This window comes from Schistocerca gregaria, chromosome 9 (genome assembly GCF_023897955.1).
Source record: "Schistocerca gregaria isolate iqSchGreg1 chromosome 9, iqSchGreg1.2, whole genome shotgun sequence".
Taxonomy (NCBI): domain Eukaryota; kingdom Metazoa; phylum Arthropoda; class Insecta; order Orthoptera; family Acrididae; genus Schistocerca; species Schistocerca gregaria.
In genome coordinates, this window is record NC_064928.1 from 83,755,899 (window position 1) to 83,782,096 (window position 26,198).

Here is a 26,198-nt window from a genome sequence, read left to right on the forward strand (position 1 = left end):
CATGTCTTTGACAGAAGAACTGTAACAGGTCAGGTGCATCGGGACGTCAATTTGCGCCTTTCCAGGGGTGCAGTGGGTCCCACCATCCTCCTAATGGGTGATAACGCACGGCCCCACCAAGCTGTCATCGTGCAAGAGCACCTTGAAACAGAAGATATCAGGCGAATGGAGTGCCTACCTGTTCTTCAGACCTAAACCCCATCGAGCACGTCTGGGATGCTCTTGGTCGACGTATCGCTGCACATCTTCAAACCCCTACGAGACTTCAGGAGCTCCGACAGGCACTGCTATAATAATGGGAGGCTATACCCCAGCAGCTGCTCGACCACCTGATCCAGACTATGCCAACCCGTTGTGCGGCTTGTGTTCGTTTGCATGATGATCATATCCCTTATTCGCTGCACATCTTCAAACCCCAACAACACTTCAGAAGCTACGACAGGCACTGGTGAAATAATGGGAGGCTATACCCCAGCAGCTGCTCGACCACCTGATCCAGAGTATGCCAACCCGTTGTGCGGCCTGTGTACGTGTGGATGGTGATCATATCCCATACTGATGTCGGGGTACATGCGCTAGAAACAGTGGCGTTTTGTAGCACATGTGTTTCGGGACGGTTTTCTCAACTTATCACCAGTACCATGGACTTAGAGATCTGTGTGTTTCCTATGTGCCTATGCTATTAGCGCCAGTTTTGTGTAGTGCCACGTTGTGTGGCACCACATTCTGCAATTATCCTTAATTAATGAGCCTGAGTGTAGAAACAGGGGCCTTTCCTGCGTGGCTGGGTGTAGACTGCCAACTCTCAACACTGCCACATTGTAATATGGAGTCGACGCAGTCATTTGGCTCGAGTTATAACTGTTTGGACGCAGCTTTTGCTAGCACCGCCTCTAATTCACCGAGAACTTTTTCCCTGTGTTTCCAGACAGTGGGACCGCCATGCAGCTGCCCGTGGGTCTCGCAGCTGGAGGGGGAGGCGTCTTCTTCATGGCTGTGGTCGCCGGCTGGTACGGGATGCCCAAGCTCATCTCCAGCCAGATAGCCTCCGTGAGTATCGCACTTCCCGGTGCGCACCGTCAAACAGAATAATTGCCTAAACGTTCTTACCTCCGTACTGGATCGATTAAAGTCCAGCCACTCACAGAGGTCCAGTGTGGGCTGTAATTGTCGTACAGCAGGGAAACGTAGTAGATATTACAGCGCGTTAATGTAATCTGGGAAAAAATATTGTTTTCAAATCTGGCCATCGGATGCGTATCTGGTGCTGTGAATGCAAGAAAGACATACAGAAATGTTCCCTTGTGTAATGGATTATGAGTGAGATGTGGGGAGAAAACATCAAACAAGTGAGAAAGTCATAATACTGATGTTATCATTAACCACGGCTTACACAAATTGTTCAATATGAGCTCCATAGACGTCGATGAGATGCTTACAGCGACAGCTTTGCACCTGGTGGCCAAAACTGGCACCATTTTTTTTCGGCGATAAATGGATTCAACGTTATCACGGTAAAATACCAAGATTTGTTACCGTACGTTAATTGCAGCCCAACTGAATCTCTGTTAGTAGCTGCACCACTCAGTAGCATGGCTAGCATTTATTTTTTTATTCTACTCTTCTACTAGTCCATCTTCTCCTCCCCACTCTGTCCATCTACTCCCCCCATCTCTATCTCTCCATCTCCTCCTCGCTTCTCCCTCTCTCCTCCCTCCCCTTCCCTGTCTCCCTCCACCTCCCCCTCCTTCTCTCCCTCCCCCACTCCCTCACTCCTCCCTCCCTCTCTCCTTCCCCCCTCCCTCCCTCCATTCCTCCCCCCACGGCCTCCCTCCCCAATCCCTCCCTCCCTCTCCCCTGTTTTAAGCTAAGTTTACATTTCTTCTGTAATTTCGCATTTGCTAGGGTAATTGCTGAGGCAAGGGTGTCTTAACAGGAGAACAGACACTCGGATAACAAATGACAACTAAAAACTTTCTCGCGATTGATACAATTAAAAATTAACTATTTTCCTATTTCTTCCTTTACTTGCACTGTGAAAATACGTTTCTTAAAAAAATTCAAGATTCTAGGTCAATGAAAAGCATCCTATAGGTTTCAATGAGTGAGTTTGCGAATACCAAAATATGCGACAGAAAGTGCCATACCTTTTGATTACACTAACTTAGAAGCTAGGTGTTTTTACACCGCCATGCCACCCTACAGCTTCGTATGTGATATTCATTTCAGCGTGATACGTCTAGCCGCTCCTGAGAAAAATGACTTAACAGTCGGGTTGGCAGACGGTGAACAAAGTGACCCCGTATGGGTTCCGTTTTTAGCCGTAAAACCAAAACCATAGGTGTAAACCAGGTCCACTGCTATCCCAGCCGTTGTGTCCTTCGTTAAAACCATGTTGATCCTGGTTGAACTTGGTCTGACTCGTACGTTTAATTCTGCCAATTAATATAAAGGTTAAGTGAATTGGCAGCAGGAAAACTCGAAGGACTGAAAAAGATGCCAATTATTATTGTATTTTTTAGTCTCAAGCTTACTACAGTTTAAGATGAGATCTCAAAATGCGTTCCGTATATCTGGACTTCCAAAACGCTTTCGACACCAAGAGCTAACTCTAGACAAATTGGATGCCTATGGACTATCCTAAGTCGAAACAAGGCCCCGGGAGTAGACAACATTCCATTAGAACTACTGACGGCCTTGGGAGAGCCAGTCCTGACAAAACTCTACCATCTGGTGAGCAAGATGTATGAGACAGGCGAAATACCCTCAGACTTCAAGAAGAGTATAATAACTTCAATCCCAAAGAAATCAGGTGTTGATAGATGTGAAAATTACCGAACCATCAGTTTAATAAGTCACAGCTGCAAAATAATAACGCGAATTCTTTACAGACGAATGGAAGAACTGATAGAAGTCGACCTCGGGGAAGATCAGTTTGGATTCCGTAGAAATGTTGGAACACGTGAGGCAATACTGACCCTACAACTCACCTTAGAAGACAGATAAAGGAAAGGGAAACGTACGTTTCTAGCATTTGTAGACATAGAGAAAGCTTTTGACATTATTGACTGGAATACCCTCTTTCAAATTCTGAAGGTGGCAGGGGTAAAATACAGGCAGCGAAAGGCTATTTACAATTTGTACAGAAACCAGATGGCAGTTATAAGAGTCGAGGGACATGAAAGGGAAGCAGTGGTTGGGAAGGGAGTGAGACAGGGTTGTAGCCTCTTCCCGATGCTATTCAAACTGTTTATTGAGCAAGCAGTAAAGGAAACAAAGGAAAGTTCGCAGTAGGCATTAAAATCCATGGAGAAGAAATAAAAACTTTGAGGTCCGCTGATGACATTGTAATTCAGTCATAGACAGCAAAGGACTTGGAAGAGCAGTTGAACGGAATGGACAGTGTCTTGAAAGGAGGGTATAAGATGAACATCAACAAAAGCAAAACGAGGATAATGGAATGTAGTGGAATTAAGTCGGGAGATGCTGAGGGAATTAGATTAGTAAATGAGACACTTAAAGTAGTAAAGGAGTTTTGCTGTTTGGGGAGCAATATAACTGATGATGGTCGAAGTAGAGAGGATATAAAATGTAGACTGGCAATGGCAAGGAAAGCGTTTCTGAAGAAGAGAAATTTGTTAACATCAAGTATAGATTTAAGTGTCAGGAAGTCGTTTCTGAAAGTATTTGTTTGGAGTGTAGTCATGTATGGAAGTGAAACATGGACGAGAAATATTTGGACAAGAAGAGAATAGAAGCATTCGAAATGTGGTGCTACAGAAGAATGCTGATGATTAGATGGGTAGATCACATAACTAATGAGGAAGTATTGAATAGGATTGGGGAGAAGAGAAGTTTGTGGCACAACTTGACTAGAAGAAGGGATCGGTTGGTAGGACATGTTCTAAGGCATCAAGGGATCACCAATTTAGTAATGGGGTGCAGCGTGTAGGGTAAAAATCGTAGAGGGAGACCAAGAGATGAATACACTAAGCAGATTCAGAAGGATGTAGACTGCAGTAGTTACTGGGAGATGAAGAAGCTTGCACAGGATAGAATAGTATGGAGAGCTGCACCAAACCAGTCTCAGGACTGAAGACCACAACAACAACAACAACAACAAGAACAACATGGACTATCGTCTCAGCTGTGCGACTGTATTCGTGATATACTGCCAGAAACTTCACAGTTCATAGTAATTGACGGAAAGTAACCGAGTAAGGCTATCTGGCGTTCGCCAGGGAAATGTTATAGGCCCTCTGCTATTTGTAATATAGATAAACGACTTAGCAGACAATCTGAGCAGCCCTCTTAGATGGTTTTCAGACGAAGCTGTCGTTTATCGTCTATTAACGTCACCAGAAGATCGAACCCAATTGCAAAATGATTTAGACAAGATTGGTGCGAGGTGCGAAAAGTGACCATTGAATCTAAATAATGAAAAGTATGAGCGCATCCGTTAAATTTCAGTTACATGACAAATCACACAGATTTAAGGACTGACAATTCAACTAAATACCTAACAATTAAAATTGCGAGCAACGTTAAGTTGGAACGGTCACATATATATGGCTGCGGGTAAGGCGAACCAAAGAAAGCGTTTTATTGGCAGAACACTTAGATGATGCAAAAGGTGTGTTAAGAGACTGCCTACACTACGCTTGTCCGTCCTCTTCTGGAGTATTGCTTTATGGTGTGGGATCCGTATCAGCCAATTTAACGGAGAACATCGAAAACGTTCAAAGAAGAGACGACCGTTTTGTATTATGGAGAAATAATTGAGAGAAAGTCACGGGTACGATACGTGAATTGGAGTGGCAATCACTAAAGGAAAAGCGATTTTCGTAGCGGCGATCATTTCACAAAATTTTAAACAACCTTCTTCTCCGAATGCAAAATATTTTTCAGGCGTGCACTTCCATAGGCAGAAATGATCATGGTAATAAAATTAGAGAAATCACAGGCCACGCGGATTGTTTTCCGTGTGCTGTTCGAGAGTGAGAAATTAATTGTGAATTGCAGAGTAATCATGCAGATGTGGATGTTGAAGAGTATTTTTCGTTAGACGTGTTTCACTATAATTTAGAAATAGCCCTTAGTGGTCACCGGTGTTTTTTCCTTGTGCTTACATAAAGACCACCGCTGTTTCTTTTGGAAGAAAATGCAGAGGACTTCAGAACACGTAAACACGAAGTAAAATATGATTCGTAAATTAAAGTGAAACGTGTCTGGTTAAAATGACTCTTCCGTTGAAGTAACATCAAGACAGAAAAACCAAACTAATCGGTATAGAATAACTGCTCCGGAAGCCAGGTATCCAAAAAAATATCTAATAAAAACGATGTACTTGCCGAAAAGCCAGATTCATCGTAAAGAAAGGTAAGAAAACTTCCGGGGGATTGCATCAGCATAGGTGCTATTTGGCAAATCTTAGAAATGAAAATCTTTTTTGTTGTCATCAGATCTTCCACCTTTTCTGAAGTTCTTTTGCATTAAACTTAATGACAAAAGTATTGAAGCACCGAGGAGAGAAAATTGGAGTCAATGTAAGTTTATAACCGTATACGATGTCTGTTCAAAAAATTGCAGAGCATTCATAATTTCTCGCCAATGGTGTGTTGGAGCGAAATACGGTTGGCATCCCTCCACACACTTTTGTTTAATGTGAAACTGCCGGAAGTTTCATTGTTGTATGTCTGTTAGTTATTGTTCAGCGCTGTACTAAGTAGACAGCTGTGCCGCACAGTTTGCGAATTTCGAGACGGAACGGTTACGAGCGTTTAATCCGTACTCGGTCTTACGAATGGTTCACGCAGTTTGAAAATGGCCATAGGGAAGCTGAAGATGAGCCACTTTCATGATCCCCTTCGACGTCCAAGGACGATCTTCATGTCAGGAACGTCAAAGAAATTGTGCTTGCCTACCGAAGACCGACTGTCCGAGAGAGTGCCGAAGAATGTAATATTTCAGTTGGAACACGTCATTAAATCCTGACAAAGCGTTCGGGAATGAGTCGTGTTGCCACCAAATTCGTCCCACGGCTCATGAAAGACATTCGCCTCACAATATGTGAAGAGCTTTTGGATCTTTAACAAAGAAAAATAAAATAAAATAATGATATAATAATAATAATAATAATAATAATAATAAATTGTAATAATAATAATAATAAAAAGAAGAAGAAGGAGAAAGAAAGAAAAATAGCATAGTCAAGGGAAAACACACTAAACAAGAAGATTAGATATTGGATAACCACAGCGACTGCATAGAAGCGATGGAAAAAAATAGATGCCTATAAATATCTATGATACAGACATAAAATAGGAATAGATAATACAAATATTAAAGGAGAACTAAAAAAAATATAGACAAAGACTAAAAAAATACTGAAAACAGTATTTGTCATCAGTCTACTGACTGGTTTGATGCGGCCCGCCACGAAATTCTTTCCTGTGCTAACCTCTTCATCTCAGAGTAGCACTTGCAACCTACGTCCTCAATTATCTGCTTAACGTATTCCAATCTCTGTCTTCCTCTACAGTTTTTGCCCTCTACAGCTCCCTCTAGTACCATGGAAGTCATTCCCTCATATCTCAGCAGATGTCCTATCATCCGGTCCCTTCTCCTTATCAGTGTTTTCCACATATTCCTTTCCTCTCCGATTCTGCGTAGAACCTCCTCATTCCTTACCTTATCAGTCCACCTAATTTTCAACATTCGTCTATAGCACCACATCTCAAATGCTTCGATTCTCTTCTGTTCCGGTTTTCCCATAGTCAATGTTTCACTACCATACAATGCTGTACTCCAGACGTACATCCTCAGAAATTTCTTCCTCAGATTAAGGCCGGTATTTGATATTAGTAGACTTCTCTTGGCCAGAAATGCCTTTTTTGCCATACCGAGTCTGCTTTTGATGTCCTCCTTGCTCCGTCCGTCATTGGTTATTTTACTGCCTAGGTAGCTGAATTCCTTAACTTCATTGACTTGGTGACCATCAATCCTGATGTTAAGTTTCTCGCTGTTCTCATTTCTACTACTTCTCACTACCTTCGTCTTTCTCCGATTTACTCTGAAACCATACTGTGTACTCATTAGACTGTTCATTCCGTTCAGCAGATCATTTAATTCTTCTTCACTTTCACTCAGGATAGCAATGGCATCAGCGAATCGTATAATTGATATCCTTTCACCTTGTATTTTAATTACACTCCTGAAACTTTCTTTTATTTCCATCATTGCTTCCACGGTGTACAGATTGAAGAGTAGCGGCGAAAGGCTACAGCCTTGTCTTACACCCTTCTTAATACGAGCACTTCGTTCTTGATCGTCCACTCTTATTATTCCCTCTTGGTTGTTGTACATATTGTATATGACATGTCTCTCCCTATAGCTTACCCCTACTTTTTTCAGAATCTTGAACAGCTTGCACCATTTTATATTGTCGAACGCTTTTTCCAGGTCGACAAATCCTATGAACGTGTCTTGATTTTTCTTTAGCCTTGCTTCCATTATTAGCCGTAATGTCAGAATTGCCTCTCTCGTGCCTTTACTTTTCCTAAAGCCAAACTGATCGACACCTAGCGCATTCTCAATTTTCTTTTCCATTCTTCTGTATATTATTCTTGTAAGCAGCTTCGATGCATGAGCTGTTAAGAAGATTGTGCGATAATTCTCGCACTTGTCAGCTCTTTCCGTCTTCGGAATTGTGTGGATGATGCTTTTCCGAAAGTCAGATGGTATGTCGCCAGACTAATATATTCTACACACCAACGTGAATAGTCGTTTTGTTGCCACTTCCCCTAATGATTTTAGAAATTCTGATGGAATGTTATCTATCCCTTCTGCCTTATTTGACCGTAAGTCCTCCAACCCTCTTTAAAATACCGATTCTAATACTGGACCCCCTATCTCTTCTAAATCGACTCCTGTTTCTTCTTCTATCACATCAGACAAATCTTCACCCTCATAGAGGCTTTCAATGTATTCTTTCCACCTATCTGCTCTCTCCTCTGCATTTAACAGTGGAATTCCCGTTTCACTCTTAATGTTACCACCGCTGCTTTTAATGTCACCAAAGGTTGTTTTAACTTTCCTATATGCTGAGTCTGTCCTTCCGACAATCATATCTTTTTCGATGTCTTCACATTTTCCCTGCAGCCATTTCGTCTTAGCTTGCCTGCACTTCCTATTTATTTCATTCCTCAGCGACTTGTATATCTGTATTCCTGATTTTCCCGGAACATGTTTGTACTTCCTCCTTTCATCAATCAACTGAAGTATTTCCTCTGTTACCCATGGTTTCTTCGTAGCTACCTTCTGTGTACCTATGTTTTCCTTCCCAACTTCTGTGATGGCCCTTTTTAGAGACGTCCATTCCTCTTCAACTGTGTTGCCTACTGCCTATTCCTTATTGCTGTATCTATAGCGTTAGAGAACTTCAAACGTATCTCGTCATTCCTTAGAACTTCCGTATCCCACTTCTTAGTGTACTGATTCTTCCTGTCTAATGTCTTGAACTTCAGCCTACCCTTCCTCACTACTATATTGTGATCTGAGTCTATATCTGCTCCTGGGTACGCCTTACAATCCAGTATCTGATTTCGGAATCTCTGTCTGACCATGAAGTAATCTAATTGAAATCTTCACGTATCTCCCGGCCTTTTCCAAGTATTCCTCCTCCTCTTGTCATTCTTGAACAGGATATTCGCTATTACTAGCTGAAACTTGTTACAGAACTCAATTAGTCTTTATCCTCTTTCATTCCTTGTCCCAAGCCCATATTCTCCTGTAACCTATTCTTCTACTCCTTCCCCTACAACTGAATTCCCATCGCCCATGACTATTAGATTTTCGTCCCCCTTTACATACTGCATTACCCTTTCAATATCCTCATACACTTTCTCTATCTGTTCATCTTCAGCTTGCGACGTCGGCATGTATACCTGAACTATCGTTGTCGGTGTTGGTCTGCTGTCGATTCTGATTAGAACAACCCGGTCACTGAACTGTTCACAGTAACACACCCTCTGCCCTACCTTCCTATTCATAACGAATCCTACACCTGTTATACCATTTTCTGCTGCTGTTGATATTACCCGATACTCATCTGACCACAAATCCTTGTCTTCCTTCCACTTCACTTCACTGACCCCTACTATATCTAGATTGAGCCTTTGCATTTCCCTTTTCAGATTTTCGAGTTTCCCTACCACGTTCAAGCTTCTGACATTCCACGCCCCGACTCGTAGAACATTATCCTTTCGTTGATTATTCAATCTTTTTCTCATGGTAACCTCCCCCTTGGCAGTCCCCTCCCGGAGATCCGAATGGGGGACTATTCCGGAATCTTTTGCCAATGGAGAGATCATCATGACACTTCTTCAACTACAGGCCACATGTCCTGTGTATACACGTTACGTGTCTTTAATGCAGTGGTTTCCATTGGCTTCTGCATCCTCATGTCGTTGATCATTGATCATTCTTCCGCCTTTAGGGGCAATTTCCCACCCCTAGGACAAGAGAGTGCCCTGAACCTCTATCCGCTGCTGCCGTTGGCAGAATGAGGCTGACTTCTTATGCCGGAAGTCTTCGGCCGCCAATGCTGATTATTTATCAAAAATTTAGGCAGTGGCATGGATCGAACCCGGGACCGAAGACGTTTTGATTATGAATGAAAGACACTACCCCTAGACCACGGGTATTTTGTTAATTCGACAAACATTCGAAATGATTGTCATATAAACGGTGATATAAAGGTAGAAAATTCATTTTTGACTCCAGAAAGCTCTATGCAACCGAAACTGCGGATCATTTTGCCAGTTTGAGTGCGAAACTGCCGGCTAATTCATGTGTGGGATAATAATAGGGGGCTCTTTGCCTGGGTTGTCTGCTAGTGTAGTGAAAGGTGTTTGCTACTGCAAGGGAGGTCTGGTTTGTTTTCGGTTCTAATCTCAATGGAGGCAGGTAGACTATCATTAAAGCAATTTTAAGAAATTCTCGCGCCTCCAGTACGTTGTATTGCTGCCTTTACTCTGTACCGGCGCCCTGTGGATGTCAATATGAAACGTTTGTAGAATTTCATACTTGTTATTGCCTACTTTTGCGCTTCTGTGAACAACTGAATTGACTTAAGTGTGGCACTGAATAATTTTTAACTGAATTTCGTAATGAATTTTCACGCATTGCTAAAGTTGCACACTTTCATGGTCGGTCAGCAACGGTAATCCAGTATGACTGGTCTGAACGTTGATATTAATATTTTGCTAGTTCGTAACCATCTGGGGTACTTTGTCTTACTAAAACAGTTATGTTATCTCGATAAGCTTAAATTATTTTTTATTAGTACAGTTCATACTAATTAGCGTTTCTTCTTTCATTTAAATCTTACATTTAAGTGTTGTGTTTAACACAGTAATCAGCATTAATATAGTATTACACATGATTGCTAACAGTCTGACAAAGTGCAAATAGTTTTTCAGTTTCACGCCTGTGCAGAGTGTGTTGGTAGCACTTCATCGCCTTGCCTGCTATGCTGTGTAGCAGATTTCAAAGCTGTGCGGATCAGCATAACGAAAAGGCGAGGGGTCTCGCTCGTTTTGTCCACGACTGTACATCAACGGTGGGTGTGCAAATGATAAGAGTTGCAGTTCTCCGTGACTGAAAAATCGGCCCCCACAGTGCCTTAGTGTTGTTCAGGTTTATTGTTTTTACCAGGGCAGCTAGGGATATAAAGGGTTTGATCAGCTTCAGAGGTTGAGTAATGGAGATGCTGGGTACTCGTATGAGATAGCGTTATCAGCACCTGACAGAGTTTGAAAAGGACCTCATGTCGGTCCCCATTTAGCTGGCTGGTCGAATCGTTGAGTATCTAGATTTGAAGGGCGTTTTGTTGTGGCAGTAGGCCAATGTTGGACTGCATGGGAACTTGATGGGAGACGTACTCTTCATCAAAGTTCCGGTCGAACCACCACTACAATGAAGGATCGCATTATTGTGCAACAGTTACATTGTAAACCCCTTCACATCTGCAACTCGCCGTCCGAGAACAAATAATGGATTCCCTGGAACATTCCGCTTCATCCCGCACCATTATCCAGAGACAAACAGCCGCCGGACTAAGGAATAGCCGTGTCGTGTGTAGACTGCCGTTTGCACCACAACACAAACGGCTATGTGTGGAGTGGTTCCTGACCAATAAGAATGCGCTGCTGATGTCGCCGTATGGGGACCTAGGCAGGCGTCCCCTTCTTCCAGTGTTGTGAAGAGGCACACCAGTGTTTCTCTCGGCGCCATGGCATTCGGATCCATTGTGTATGACTTCACGTCGTGATCCATCCAGATTTAGATTTTCCGTGTTATCCCTAAATCGTTCCCGCCAAATTGCGTGATTGTTTCTGTGAATGGGTGAAGGTGGCTAATTAGGTTTTTGTTCTGTGGTGATGTATAGTTGCATTTACTGGTATTTTTTCTGTGTGGTGATTAGAGAAAGTCCGCAGCTCGTGGTCGTGCGGGTTACCGGGTTCGATTCCCGGCGGGGTCAGGGATTTTCTCTGCCTCGTGATGACTGGGTGTTGTCTGCTGTCCTTAGGTTAGTTAGGTTTAAGTAGTTCTAAGTTCTAGGGGACTAATGACCATAGGTGTTAAGTCCCATAGTGCTCAGAGCCATTTGAACCATTTGATTAGAGAAACAGTTAAGCTAGTATTTCAGTTCATATGTAATATCCTAATTCTTGAAAAGTAATCAGCAATGCAAAAGTTAATCAGAAATGGGACAGTGGTGTGCGTACTATAAGACCTTCAGTTCACACACCATCAGATTATTTGACTTGTCGCTCTAACGAAGTAGGCGAGTGTCAGCAATATGTCTCGTGGTCTTATCGAGGCGTGTTCATCTTCTGCCGTTAGGTCAGACTATAGAAATGTCACTAGCACGCTTAGAGTAGCAGATTGACAGTGACCAACTTTAAACAGAACTTGATTAATGTTTACACATATTTATTAAAATAATAAAAATCATAAACCTTACTTAACTTGATTCTGGATGGTATTTACAATTGACAATCAGAAGTTCCTTCGGTCTTGGTACGTTAATCTTCTCACATATCTCTGATACTTGACAAAGTGTCTATACATTTCTCTTAATGGCTATGTACAGGAATATGATAATCTTATTAGGTGCAGACTGAAACTTGACTATAGGCTGGTGCAGACTAATGCAGATACATGCAGACAAACGCAGACTGACCAATCAGAGGTCTGTACACTCGTTATAATACCTTGTGCGTTCAGGTATCACCGCGAGAGTGTGATCCGCGAGGAGAAAAGGTTCTACGTTAGCAGCAATCTCATTGGCTGCGTTACATATTAATAAGCGGAACGGCGGAAGCAGAATTTGGTCCGTCTCTAAGGCAGCGCCATCTCGTAGTGCGGAGACGGACGAGCGCTGCGCCTGCGCTGTTGTGCTTAGCGGGGCGCGCTCTAGTGGGAAAGTTGTGTACGCGCTGACTTCGCGGAACCATGTACACAACACATTTACTGGTGATTAGAGAAACAGTTAAGCTCGTATTTCATTTCGTAAGTAATATCCTAATTCTTGAAAAGTAATCAGCAATGCAATAGTTAATCAGAAATGGAACATTTATCTGTGTACTGTAATGCTCATAGAGAGTCATGCTAAATTTGAGAAAATTGTCCTGTTGTCAATAATACAAGGAGTCTGACTGTAGAAAAATGTGAAATATAAATAACTACAAAAAAAGCCCCCTCTGAAAAGAATGTCACTGTTTGAATGTTAATTGTATCACATGTAAATCATTAATGGCCTCTCTGTTTGCACAATGAATAAATGCTGTACTGCTGGTATCTCCAATTAACTGCAGTTGCTGCTGCTATGCTAGTTAAAAAATAAAAATTGAATCTACTAGCAACCTGATGAGCAATGCGTGCTTTAAACTATAGAGACATCTACAAAACTCCTGTGCTGATAAATCTCACTACTGCAATGATCATTGTCAATTAAAGTTCTGTTATTGAGATATTCTGGAAAGCAAAATTATATATGTGACACTTGAAATAAAGAGATGAATTCTGATTAATGGAAAAACAATAAAGTAACTTTATTAAGAGAACCTTAAATCACCAAGACAAAATATTCTAATACCTTAAGTATTAAAAATTCACTTTACATAAATATTGGAAAAACCAGAACAAACTCTATTTACTTTATTACAAACATGTATGCTACCCATCTTTGAAGAAAAATCAGTACCTTATACATTGTTACGTTAGAATATCCAATTCTAAAACCCTGACCAAATTAATTACTACGCTTGGATGTCTCGGCAAATGCGCTATTGACAGTACCTTTTGAAGTCATCTGAAAGAACTAACATATCTCTCCATAAATGAAAAATAATATGAGCAAACTACTGCCGGCACGTAGCATGGCCTGAACACCTCTTACTTCATCACAACTCGACTCATCCCCTCTTTCTCTCCAGAACTCCAGTCCACTCACAAGCAAAGGTTCTAATAACAGTCTCTTCTGTTGGAACCTATTTGCCTGCTGTTATTCAATTGCTACTGAATCTTTACTTTTCCGAATGACATCCAAAATATTCCCAAAATTACAATTCTATATAAAACAAAACTTTTACAGTGGCACTGCCGATTTCCTTCCCCACTCTTGAAACAATCCGAGCTTGTGCTTCAATGGGCAAGATTTCGTCGGGATGTTAATCCTAATTTCCATTCCTTCTGACGACAGAACGTTACGTCATTGACACCCAGCATCCTCATGTTACTTCTCGTGTGGCAGAGTTGCAGTGCCATTTTCCAACAGGACAATGCTCGTGTACACACGACTTGCGGCTGTATGGACTGTCTGAATGAAGCTGATGTACTCCCATGGACAGCAACATACACAGACAGATCTGTCCGTGATAGAACATGTTTTGGCGAAGCTCGCAGATGAGCTCTGTCCCAGTCTCCATATACAGCTATATCTAGGATAGCTGCAACAGTTACGGATCTTCTCGCATCACGAGAGGAAATAACGGCTTATGAAACCTTGCTCAACGGGAATGCGACGTCACACTGATAAGTAGAACCATACTGTCAAGGTCTTTGTAAATTTGGCTCTATATATGAACCACGGAAATAATATCACATGCCCTTTCAAAGATGTGAAGATTCATTTCATTTACTAGTCCCCAGTCTGGGTGCTTCCGTTAGTTTATAAGGCACCGTATATTATCTGCTTCTTTTTTCGTCCACACAGTTCATATTTCCTGTCACTAAACTTCCTAAGTACACTACTGGCCATTAAAATTGCTACACCACGAAGATGACGTGCTACAGACGTGAAATTTAACCGACAGGAAGAAGATGCTGTGATATGCAAATGATTAGCTTTTCATTCACACAAGGTTGCCACCGGTGGCGACTCCTACAACGTGCTTACATGAGGAAAGTTGCCAACCGATTTCTCATACACAAACAGCAGTTGATCGGAGATGCCTAGTGAAATGTTGTTGTGATGCCTCGTGTAAGGTCGAAATTGTAGCCCATCGCGATTGCGGTTTATCGTATCGCTACACTGCTGCCCGAGTTGTTCGAGACCCAATAACTGTTAGCAGAATATGAAATCGGTGGGTTCAGGAGGGTAATACGGAACGCCGTGCCGGATCTCAACGGCCTCGTAACACTAGCAGTCGAGATGACACTCATCCGGTTGGCTGTAACGGATCGTGCAGCCACGTCTCGATCCCTGAGTCAACAGATGGGGACGTTTGTAAGACAACAAACCACCTGCACGAACAGTTCGTCTACGTTTGCAGCAGCATGGACTATCAGCTCGGAGACCGTGGCTGTGGTTACGTTTGACGCTGCATCACAGACAGGAACGCCTGCGATGGTGTACTCAACGACGAACCTGGGTGCACGAATGACAAAACGTCATTTTTTCGGATGAATCCAGGTTCTGTTTACAGCATCATGATGGTCATATTCGTGTTTGGCGACATCGTGGTGAACGCACATTAGAAGCGTGTGTTCGCCATCGCCATACTGGCGTTTCACCCGGCGTGATGGTATGGGGTACCATTGGTTACACGTCTCGGTCACCACTTGTTCACATTGACGGCACTTTGATCAGTTGACGTTACATTACAGATGTGTTACGACCCGTGGCTCTACTCTCCATTCGAATCCTGCGAAACTTTACATTTCAGCAGGATAATCCACGACAGCATGTTGCAGGTCCTGTACGGGCCTTTCTGGATACAGAAAATGTTCGACTGCCGCCCTGTCAAGCACATTCTCCAGATCTCTCAGCAATTGAAAGCGTTTGATCAATAGTGGACGAGCAACTGGCTCGTCACTATACGCCAGTCACTACTCTTGATGGTATCGTGTTGAAGATGCATGGGCAGCTGTACCTGTACACGCCATCCATGCTCTTTTTATGCCCATGCGTGGTAAGGCCGTCATTGAGGCCAGGGGTGGTTGTTCTGGGTACCGATTTCTCAGGATCTATGCACTAAACTTGAGTGAAAATGTAATCACATGTCAGTTCTAGAGTAATATATTTCTCCAATGAAAACACGTTTATCATCTGCATTTATTCTTGTTGTAGAAAATTTAATGGCCAGTAGTGTATCTAGATTTTATCCGAGCCAAGGTTATTTTTCTTTCTATGAAATTTTGAAATAAATTTCATATTCAATGATTGTCATCACATTGGTCTTTCCTAGATGTATCTTAGTTCCATACTATCGACACTCTCCATCATCAATTGTTTGCTCTTTTCCACCTTCTGCCAGATTGTCCCTACCTTCAGAAGTTGCTGCACAATAATACCTAAGCGCTCTACTTTCCTTAGCCAACAGGTGCCGCCTCACACGAAGTATGTTTAAGTGTGGCCTAACGACTTTCATATTACAAAGAGCATAGGAAAGCCAAACATTAATCGTATATCCTCCGACACTCAGTAAAGCCCTCTACCAGCCAAATACAATTACGGCAGCTTGAATAACACGTTCGTCTCTTCCACTGTTTGTAATTGGAAATTGCACCAAGTTTTCCGCTCCTGAAACGCTTTGACGACTTCTCCAAAGTAGCAGTTTATTTATCGCATTATCTATTGAATACCCCAGTTCGAAACTACCCTGAAAGCGTGTAATTTGCGCATCGTATGATAACGCTTACATATCTCTGAATGCCGCCTCCACATAGGCCGTTAATTAACACGCGACAATGTAAGTACATCACAGCTTCGACTGTGGTCTACCTCTGTATCTCTAAGACCTCAACGCCAGGTGGATGTTTAATTAAAACACTCATTGGTCGTATTGTAACGTTTTTCCACCAAATCGTCATATGTCAAGCAATAGCCTTCGCCATGATTACGAGTACTCCCTGTGGTCTATCCACTGGAGAAAAGCAGGTATTAAAAAACAGAAACCTGAATTGCATTTTAAAGCACAAGGTGACCCATAACCTTACAGGATATAGCGCTGCTCCAAACTGAAAAAAAGTATGTCTCAGATTGCTGTTAAATGGTCCATATTTTGTTGTCCATGACTGATTTCGAGGCTTCCGACCTCATCATCAGATGTACCTGTCCACAATGGAGGTATACAATAAAGTAATGTGTGATAGTAGTACATTATATATTGTGCACGTACTAACAAATTTGTTGATATCTTACAGTAGTGAAATTGATCACCAGCCCTTATTTTAATATCAGAAGTTTAAATAAATTAGAAATGTGTACAGTAACCGATAAACACTTCTGTAGCGAAGCTGTCTAGCTCCCACTTTTGAGATTAACATGGTGTTGACAGTTTCGTTATAACATAGCTTAACAAAAATTGGAAATGAGGGAACGTATCATACTGTTGCCAAAACAGCAGAAGTAATGAGCTAAGTGATGTAAAAGAGACAAAGACGTAAAAATAATTTCTAGTTCAGTTTGGTTTGACTCTTAACTCTGTGTTCCTTTTTGTTAATGAACTAGCTGTTCCCAGCAACGCGTTGCTGTGTGTCAGTCAAGTTAAAAGGAAAAGAAAGAAACGAGGACTCACACAAGTACATATGTCAATGTATGGGAACTGGATGTTGTTGCTGTCGTGATCTCCCTCCAGTCCAGAGACTGGTTTGATGCAACTCTCCATGCTACTATATCTTGTGCAAGCTTCTTCACGTGATCTACCTATCTAATCTTCAGCATTCTTCTGTAGCACCACATTTCGAAAGCTTCTATTCTCTTGTTGTTTAAACTATTTATCGTCCATGTTTCAATTCCATACATGGCAAAACTCCATACAGATACTTTCAGAAGGGGCTTCCTGACACTTAAATCTATACTCGATGTTAACAAATTTCTCTTCGTCAGAAACGCTTTCCTTGCTGTAGCCAGTCTACTACAGTTATTAGCTTGCCAGATAGCAAAACTCATCTACTACTTTAAGTGTCCCATTTCTTAATCTAATCCCTTCAGCCTCACATTTAATTCCACTACACTCCATTATCCTCGTTTTGCTCTCGCTGAGTTTCATCTTATGTCCTCCTTCCAAGGCACTGTCCGTTCTGTTCAGCTGTTCTTTCAGGTTCTATGCTGTTTCAGACAGAATTACAATGTCGTCGGCAAACCTCAAAATTTTATCTGTTCTCCATGGACTTTAATTCCTACTCCAAGTTTTTCTTTTGTTTCCTTTTGCTGCTTGCTCAATATATAGATTGAAAAACATCGTGGACAGGCTACAACCCTGTCTCACTCCCTTCCCAACCACTGCTTCCCTTTCATGTTCCTCGACTGTCAACTGGTTTCTGTAGAAATTGTAAATAGCCTTTCGCTCCTTGTATTTTACCCTTGCCACCTTCAGAGTTTAAAAGATCGTATTCCAGTCAACATTGTCAAAAGCTTTCTCTAAGTATACAAATGCTAGAAACATAGGTTTGCCCTTCCTTAATCTATTTTCTAAGATAAGTCGTAGAGTCAGATTTCAAACTGATCTTCCCCGAGATCGATTACTTCCAGATGTTCTATTCGTCTGTAAAGAATTCGTGTTAGTATTTTGCAACCGGGACTTCAAATGATACTTCGGCAGTTTTCACACCTGTCGTCATGATTTCTTTGAGGTGAAATTATTATATTCTTCTCGCCTGTCTCATACACCTTGCTCACCAGATGGAAGAGTTTTGTCATGGCTGGCTCTCCCACGGTTGTCAGTAGTTCTAATGGAATGTTGCCTGCTCCCGGGGCCTTGTTTCGACTCAGGTCTTTCAGTGCTCTGTCAAACTCTCCACGCAATGTCGTATCTCCCATTTCATCTTCATCTACGTCCTGTTCCATAACATTGCTCCCAAGTACATCGCCCATGTATAGACCCTCTATATACTCCTTTCAACTTTTTGCTTTCCTGCCTTTTCCATCAGAGCTCTTGATATTCATACAGGTGGTTCTCATTTCACCAAACGTCTCTTTAATTTTCCTGTAGGCAGTATCTATCTTACCTCTCACGATATATGCTTCTACATCATTATAATTGTCCTCTAGCCATCCCTGCTTAGCCATTTTGCACTCAATGTCGACCTAATTTTTGAGACGTTTGTATTCCTTGTCGCCTGCTTCATTTACTGCATTTTTATATTTTCCCCTTTCATTACATTCAGTATACTGTTACCCAAGCATTTCTACTAGATCCCGTCTTTCTATCTACTTGATCCTCTCCTTCCTGTTTCATCTCTCAAAGTTAGCCATTCTTCTTCTACAGTATTTCTTCCCCTGCTCTTGTCAATTGTTCCCGTATGCTCTCTCTGAAACTCTCTATGATCTCTGGTTCTTTCAGTTTATCCAGGTTCAAGTGGTTCAAATCCCTCTGAGCACTATGGGACTTAAATTCTTTGGTCATCAGTCCAGTAGAACGTAGAACGTAGAACCACATCTGCCCTTGCAAATGTCTTACAATCTAAAAGCTAGCTCCTAAATCTCTGTCTTACTGTTGTATAATCTATCTGAAACCTTCCAATGTCTTCAGGCCTCTTTCACGTATACAACCTTCTTTCATGGTTTTTAAGCCAAGTGTTAGCTACGGTTAAGCTATTCTGTCAGGCGGCTTCCTCTTTCATTCCTTTCCCTCTCTTTTTTTCCTACTACCGAATTCCTGTCTCACATAACTATTAAATTTTCGTCTCCCTTTCTTTAGTTGCATCATACATTTCTTCGATCTCTTCATCATCTGCAGAGCTAGTTGGTATATAAACTTGTACTACTGTGGTAGTCGTGTGCTTCGTGTCTATCTTGGCTACAATAATGCGTTCACTGTGCTGTTCATAGTAGCTTATCCGCACTCCTATCTTTTTATGCATTATTAAACCTACTCCTGCGTTACCACTATTTGATTTTGTGTTTATAACCCTGTATTCACGTGACTAGAAGTCTTGTTCCTCTTGGCAATGAACTTCACTCCCACTATATCTAACCTTAACCTATCCATTTCCCTTTTTAAGTTTTCTAACCTACCTGCCCAATTAAGGGATCTGACATTCCACGTTGCAATCCGTAGAACGCCAGTTTTCTTTCTCCTGATAACGACATCCTCCTGAGTAGTCCCCAGCCAGAAATCCCAATAGGATTATTTTACCCAAGAGGACGCCATCATCATTTAACAATACAATGAAGCTGCTTGCCCTCGGGAAAAATTGCAGCTGTAGTTTCCTGTTGCTTTCGACTGTTCGTAATAGCAGCACAGCAAGGTAGTTTTGGTTGGTGTTACAGGGCCAGATCAGTCAATCATCCAGACTGTTGTCCCTGCCATTACTGTAAAGACTGCTGCCCCTCTTCAGGAACCACACATTGTCCAGCATCTCAACAGATACCCCTCCATTGTGTTTTTACCTATGGTACGGCTATTTGTCCGGGGGGGGGGGGGGGGACTGGATAGACGTCCTAACCTCCTTCTCCCCCCTGTCTCTGTCCATCGCCACCTTTCCCTCTCCATATCCATCTCCTCCTCATTCTTTCCCCTCTCTTCGTCGAATACATCGTCATCCCCCCCCCCCCCCCAACCTTTCTCGCTCGCTGTCCATCTCCTCCTGCCCCTCTTTCTGTTCATCTCCACCTTTCCATCTTTTTATGTGCATTTCCTGCCATTCCTCTCCTGTTTCCCCTTCTGTCTGATTTGTTTATTCATACTGCAAGTTCACATTTTGCAGTACTATTCTAATCGCAAGCCGGTAAGCCACAAATACTATTTGCCTGTTGGCTAACAACGTTTTACTATTACTTCTTGTAGAACTTGTATACAGCCCATCAGTTACAGCTTTGAGAGTTTATTAAAACCCCTTTACATTGGTTTCTACGTTCATAAAAATGTCTTATTCAGAAGGAAAATATGGAAAATGGATTACATGTTGCGGCAGAGGTGCGTTAAAGTATAGCCGAAAGGAGTACTCACATATCAAAATCTCACCTCCAAAAAAATGGTTCAAATGGCTCTGAGCCCTATGCGACAACTTCTGAGGTCATCAGTCGCCTAGAACGTAGAACTAATTAAACCTAACTAACCTAAGGACATCACACACATCCATGTCCGAAGCAGGATTTGAACCTGCGACATTACGGGCGCTCGGCTACAAACCGTAGCGCCTAGAACCGCACGGCCACTCCGGCCGGCTCTCACCTCCAAATTTTGTGCACTAGCTGTACATTGTACCACACGAGTTGTGTATTTTTAATTTAACGTGCAGGTGAAATTTCGTATTTCACGGTGCGTTTCTGGCATAATATCTAATCAGTTGTCCATACTCGTATTTAACTTGTGAATAAGATATTTTTAGAAACGTTGAAACCACGTTAAATGGGTTTCAATAAACCTTCGTATTTTTAACTGATAGGCTGTTACCTATTTCCACAAGAGGCTTTCATTCAACGGTTGCTGCTGCTCCAGCCATGTACAAAATTTAAAAGTTTTACTTGTATATACATTAATATGGAGGTGAAATTTTGTATTTTACTGCGCCTTTCGGCTATATTTCAACGTACCTCTGCCACAACGTGTAATCCGGTAAAATGTCCAGGAGAAGTTTCTGAACCGTTCACAATTTACACAGGTGTTCGGCAGGCCGATGGACGATGTGCTCTCACCGATTCTCTTCAATCCTTAGACAGGGTAATGAGAGAGTGGCATGAAGACCTACACGAGAAAAACGTCAGATGAATCCATTTAGGACAAAGAAGAGTAAGATTGGAGATGAAAAATTCGCTTTTGCTGAAGATATTGCAGTAGTTTCTAAGGACAAAACAGATGCAAAGATAATAATAGAAACATTTCCTAAAACTGCAGCTAAAATCGGATTCGGAAACATCAAAAGAGTTGATAAGTTGAAGTATTTGGGAGAATGAATACCACAAGTAAAGAAAGATCGAACAAAATGCAACTAGCATAAAAGCTCACCCAAAACAGATATAATAAAACACCACTATCGTTACAGGCAACAATTAAAAACTACGCAACAGAAATTAAACCGGAAGTACATTACGGATCTGAATGCCTAACACTGAACAAACGAGGTGAACAGAAAGGACTGGAAAAAGAAAGAAAGGAAAACACTCAGAAAAATTGTAGGACCACAAATGAAAAAGATAACAACTGGACAAAGGGGAGAAATGGAGATCTGTATAAGATAACAACTGGAGAAAGGGGAGAAATGGAGATCTGTATAGCAACATAGAAACAATCACAGACACAATAAGAAAGAGGATATTAATATTTTACGCTCAATTGTACAGAATGAATGACAATAGCCTACTGAAGAAATTTTTAACTTAATTTCCAAATTAAAAAACACCACGGGATAGCTGGAAGAGACAAGGAAAGACCTGAGAAAACTTAACGTCGCCGAAAACACCACACACAATAGGAAACGTTTCAGCCCACTGATCAATACTGCAAAGTTTTCTGTTGCACAAAGAAATTCACACCCAAAGAGGGTGATGTCAAGAGGATAGAGGCAGCTCATCACATAACGCATGAAGAAGTTCTGGGAAGATAAAAAGAGCAAAATTATACCTCTGTCTTTGATTCTAAGCTGTCTATAATTGGCTAATTCTGTAGTAAAAAATATATATAATATTACTATTCTCGTGTCAGAAACATACAGGTACATGTACATTTATTTTATACAGTTATGATTAAATTACCTTTGACCAAAACTTGGCCACTTCCAGTGCATTTTCTGTTGCTTGTCGAAGACCATCTTCTGTACAGGGGATTGGGCGCAAGCGACACCGAAGCATGTGCCGGACTGTCTGTTCTGCTCCACAGTAACACCGAATGTCATTCGGATCAGTGTATTCCCATCTTGCCAAGTTAACTGTTGCTCTTCCAACACCGGATGTCTATTCAGCTACTTCAAAGTTATCCATTTCTCGTCATGGCCTGGAGGTAAAGCTTCAATATCTCTTTTCCAACCAGGGCAAAGGTAGGTCGTAGCCCTCCAAAGTTGCAACCTAGCTTTTTCAGCTGTGGTTCTAAGTTCCTTTGATGTCCTAAGGGAGCCCTTCCTTGACTTCAGTCGTTGCGGATACGGTTCACGCCCATACAAAAGATGGGTGATTTCCTTGGTCGCAGCTGTCTCTCTTCGAACAGGTGGTGGTGCTATTCCTACATATATCTATTAACATACAAAGCATAACACCAGCCAGAGAAGAACTGCTACGAGAAACAGATATACGTATTGAAATATATCCTACGTCCGTCTTCACAGTCATTAGAATATTATGTAAAAATTTGAAGTAAATCGCTCAAGAACCTTTCTAGATTTTCGACAGTAATGTTTCACTTTTATGTATTAATTATTTATATATCATATATATTAAAAATAGGTTCATGAAAAGAAGAAGAAGAAATAAAAACTTTGAGGTTCCCCGATGACATTGTAATTCTGTCAGAGACAGCAAAGGACTTGGAGGAGCAGTTGAACGGAATGGACAGTGTCTTGAAAGGAGGGTATAAAATGAACATCAACAAAAGCCAAACGAGGATAATGGAATGTAGTCGAATTGAGTCGAGTGACGCTGAGGGAATTGGATTAGTAAATGAGACACTTAAAATAGTAAAGGAGTATTGCTATTTGGGGAACAAAATAACTGATGATGGTCGAAGTAGAGAGGATATAAAATGTAGACTGGCAATGGCAAGGAAAGAGTTTCTGAAGAAAAGAAATTTGTTAACATCGAGTATTGATTTAAGTGTCAGGAAGCCGTTTCTGAAAGTATTTGTATGGAGTGTAGCCATGTATGGAAGTGAAATATGGACGATAACTAGTTTGGACAAGAAGAGAATAGAAGCTTACGAAATGTGGTGCTACAGAAGAATGCTGAAGATTAGATGGGTTGATCACATAACTAATGAGGAAGTATTCAGTGGAATTGTGGAGAAGAGGAGCTTGGGGCACAACTTGACTAGAAGAAGGGATCGGTTGGTAGGACATGTTCTGAGACATCGAGGGATCACCAATTTAGTATTGGAGGGCAGCGTGGAGGGTAAAAATCGTAGAGAGAGACCATGAAATGAATACACTAAACAGATTCAGAAGGATGTAGGTTGCAGTAGGTACTGGGAGATGAAGAAGCTTGCACAGGATAGAGTAGCATGGAGAGCTGCATCAAACCAGTCTCAAGACTGAAGACCACAACAACATCATGAAAAGACGCACGTAACCGAATGCAACGTTGTGTGAAAATTTCGAAGCAACCAGTGAACGACTTTTTATCAAGCGATTTACAGTTTTATTTACATGTTCCCTTGTTTTATAATCCTTGACTCATTAGCCCCGCTGTTTTGATAGGAGTGTCATCGTACGTAATCTCATTTTCAAGTCTTGTTAAGGTAAGGTATAAACAAAGAACCAACACCACGTTATTCTCAAATATGTTAGACAATATCACTTTACAGGTGACTTGTCAGTTACTATGTACATTTCTAATTTAGTTATACTGATGTTAATGTAATAAGTGGCCTTGGAATTCCAATTCCACCATCCCTGTACAAGCAGACCATCATGGAATTTGTTTTTGGAAATATTGACTCATTCAGTAGAAACTGCAACACTAATTCGGTGAATACTAGACGGGAAAAAATTCACTTGAATAACACTTCCTTAAGCTTTTGTGTTTTTAGTTGATAAATGTATTAAAAACAATACATTTCACCGCCAAGAGTTTGCAATAAAAACTTATTTACTGCAACCAGTCTCAGTCATCAGACCGTCGTTAGATATCATAAGATACTGAAAACAGCTTGCATAGCAATGTGAAACATGGTTTCACTTGCATGGGGGCTTAATTAAAATGCAATAATTTTAGTAACTGTGTGTCCGGTTTCGAAGTCTCGTAACCGGTTGGCCCTGACTAGTGTTAGTACGCAATCTGACTGCATAAAATAAAAATAAAGAATGAAGGGAAATTTCCGTTAACACAATTGATTAATTAAATCCCCTGCAACTATAAAAGCTACCAACAACCAAAGCACAAGTGTAACTGTTCTGTGTGTGGTAGTGTGATTCAACGTACATGTATCTGGCACGGTTCTTCCTCAATACGACAAGAAATTTTAAACACCATTTACAATGAGCTAATTGAAAAGCCACAAATACTATAATTGCACACAGAAACCCGAATTACAAGTCTAATACATGAACACGAGCCAGATGCTCTGTTGACTGAACCTGTGACCAAGAGGCATTATCATTAAGGAGATTTGAAATAAAAAAAATTTGTTACCCCCATATATATTGACGAAAAATTGATCATTGCAACATCTTCCATCTATACATTACACCAACCGAACAGCATCTAATCTCTCACCCAACAGAACAACAACTGCACACGACATCCTCTAAACTAGTACTGCGCTCGACATCCTCTCAACCAGCACTGCCCACGGCAATCTCTGAACTACAACTGCACTCGACATTTTCTGAACAGCTACTGTCCCAGTGGAGGCGGCGGAATGATACTGGCACGGTGACTCAGTGTAGCCACCTTTCACACTTAATATAAAATTTATTACGTGTAACAATTACGTGACAGCAGCAAATTATGATAGGTTTTGTGCTAACTGTTCTCGCTAATTTTGTCTGTAATGAGTTATTTATTGATACGCTATCTCACAGCTGCTTTCACATTTTATTAATACTTTAGTTCTTTTGTGTTCACGTTTTCTGATCGTCATTATGTATACTGTATACTGAATCGATACATGCCCAGTCTCTTCGACTCGCATGGCCTCACAGAACATGACAAATCATAACAAAATAGACAGAGCCACTATTGTGGAACTCAGAACTTATCTTCGTGTAGAAATATACATAGGTATCGTGTATTTCAGTACTCAGCTACAGATAAAATTGATTGCACACCGAGCTTGTTATGTTTCAGGGACTGGCCCTGAAGAAAGGATCAGACATCCGCCAGATGTGGTCCAACTTCTCCGACCCCATCGACTTCCGGGTTTACGTCTTGAACCTCACCAATCCTGAGGCGGTGCACAGAGGGGAGAAACCCATCGTACAAGAAATCGGGCCGTACTTCTACGAGTGAGTCTTCTGCACCGCTCTGACTTGATCCACTTGTCATTACAGCACGGAGGCATCAGCATTAATTATTAGAAAAAGTTAAAGTTATAACATTCTGCGAGAGACGTTCCAGAAGTAAGTTTCGTCATCGTTCTTTCACGAGCAAACTTTATTACCAAAAACAAATACACAATGGCGTCGTAAACTACACATCTTCCACCGTTTTCCGTCAGAGTCACCACCGAACCCTGACACATTTGTCGTAGCGTGCAATCAGTTTGTAGAAACAACTCTGATGGTACTAGGTGCCCTGCAACGCAAGGAACTGTTGTACAGTCTGGTCAACTAACAAACAGCATGCCCTGTACCAAAGCAATGTTGCTTTCATTTGTGGATGTGAAGGGACGCTCATTTCGACCTTCATCTTCCACCTTCCACCTTCCTTCTCTGTACGTGCAGCGCCAACGACCAACCATTTGACAAGGCATGACCTCTTCAACATACACGGTCTGTAGGCGTTCATGAGTGATGGACATACTAAGCCAACGCGTCCATTCATATTGGATAACAACACACTATTCCACTGGCAACCACGCTATCAGTACACGTCCGTC

General features: G+C 41.6%; 1 protein-coding gene across 1 annotated transcript in view; it reads left to right on the plus strand.

The window, feature by feature from the left end:
- Nucleotides 1-26,198, plus strand: part of LOC126291720 (sensory neuron membrane protein 1-like) — a 210,783-nt gene that overhangs the window by 33,541 nt on the left and 151,044 nt on the right. Inside the window, exons 2-3 of the mRNA XM_049985376.1 lie at nt 929-1,050; nt 25,448-25,605. Of these exons, the coding sequence (XP_049841333.1) occupies nt 943-1,050; nt 25,448-25,605 (266 nt within the window). The 5' untranslated portion in view covers nt 929-942. The remainder of the gene's footprint in view (nt 1-928; nt 1,051-25,447; nt 25,606-26,198) is intronic.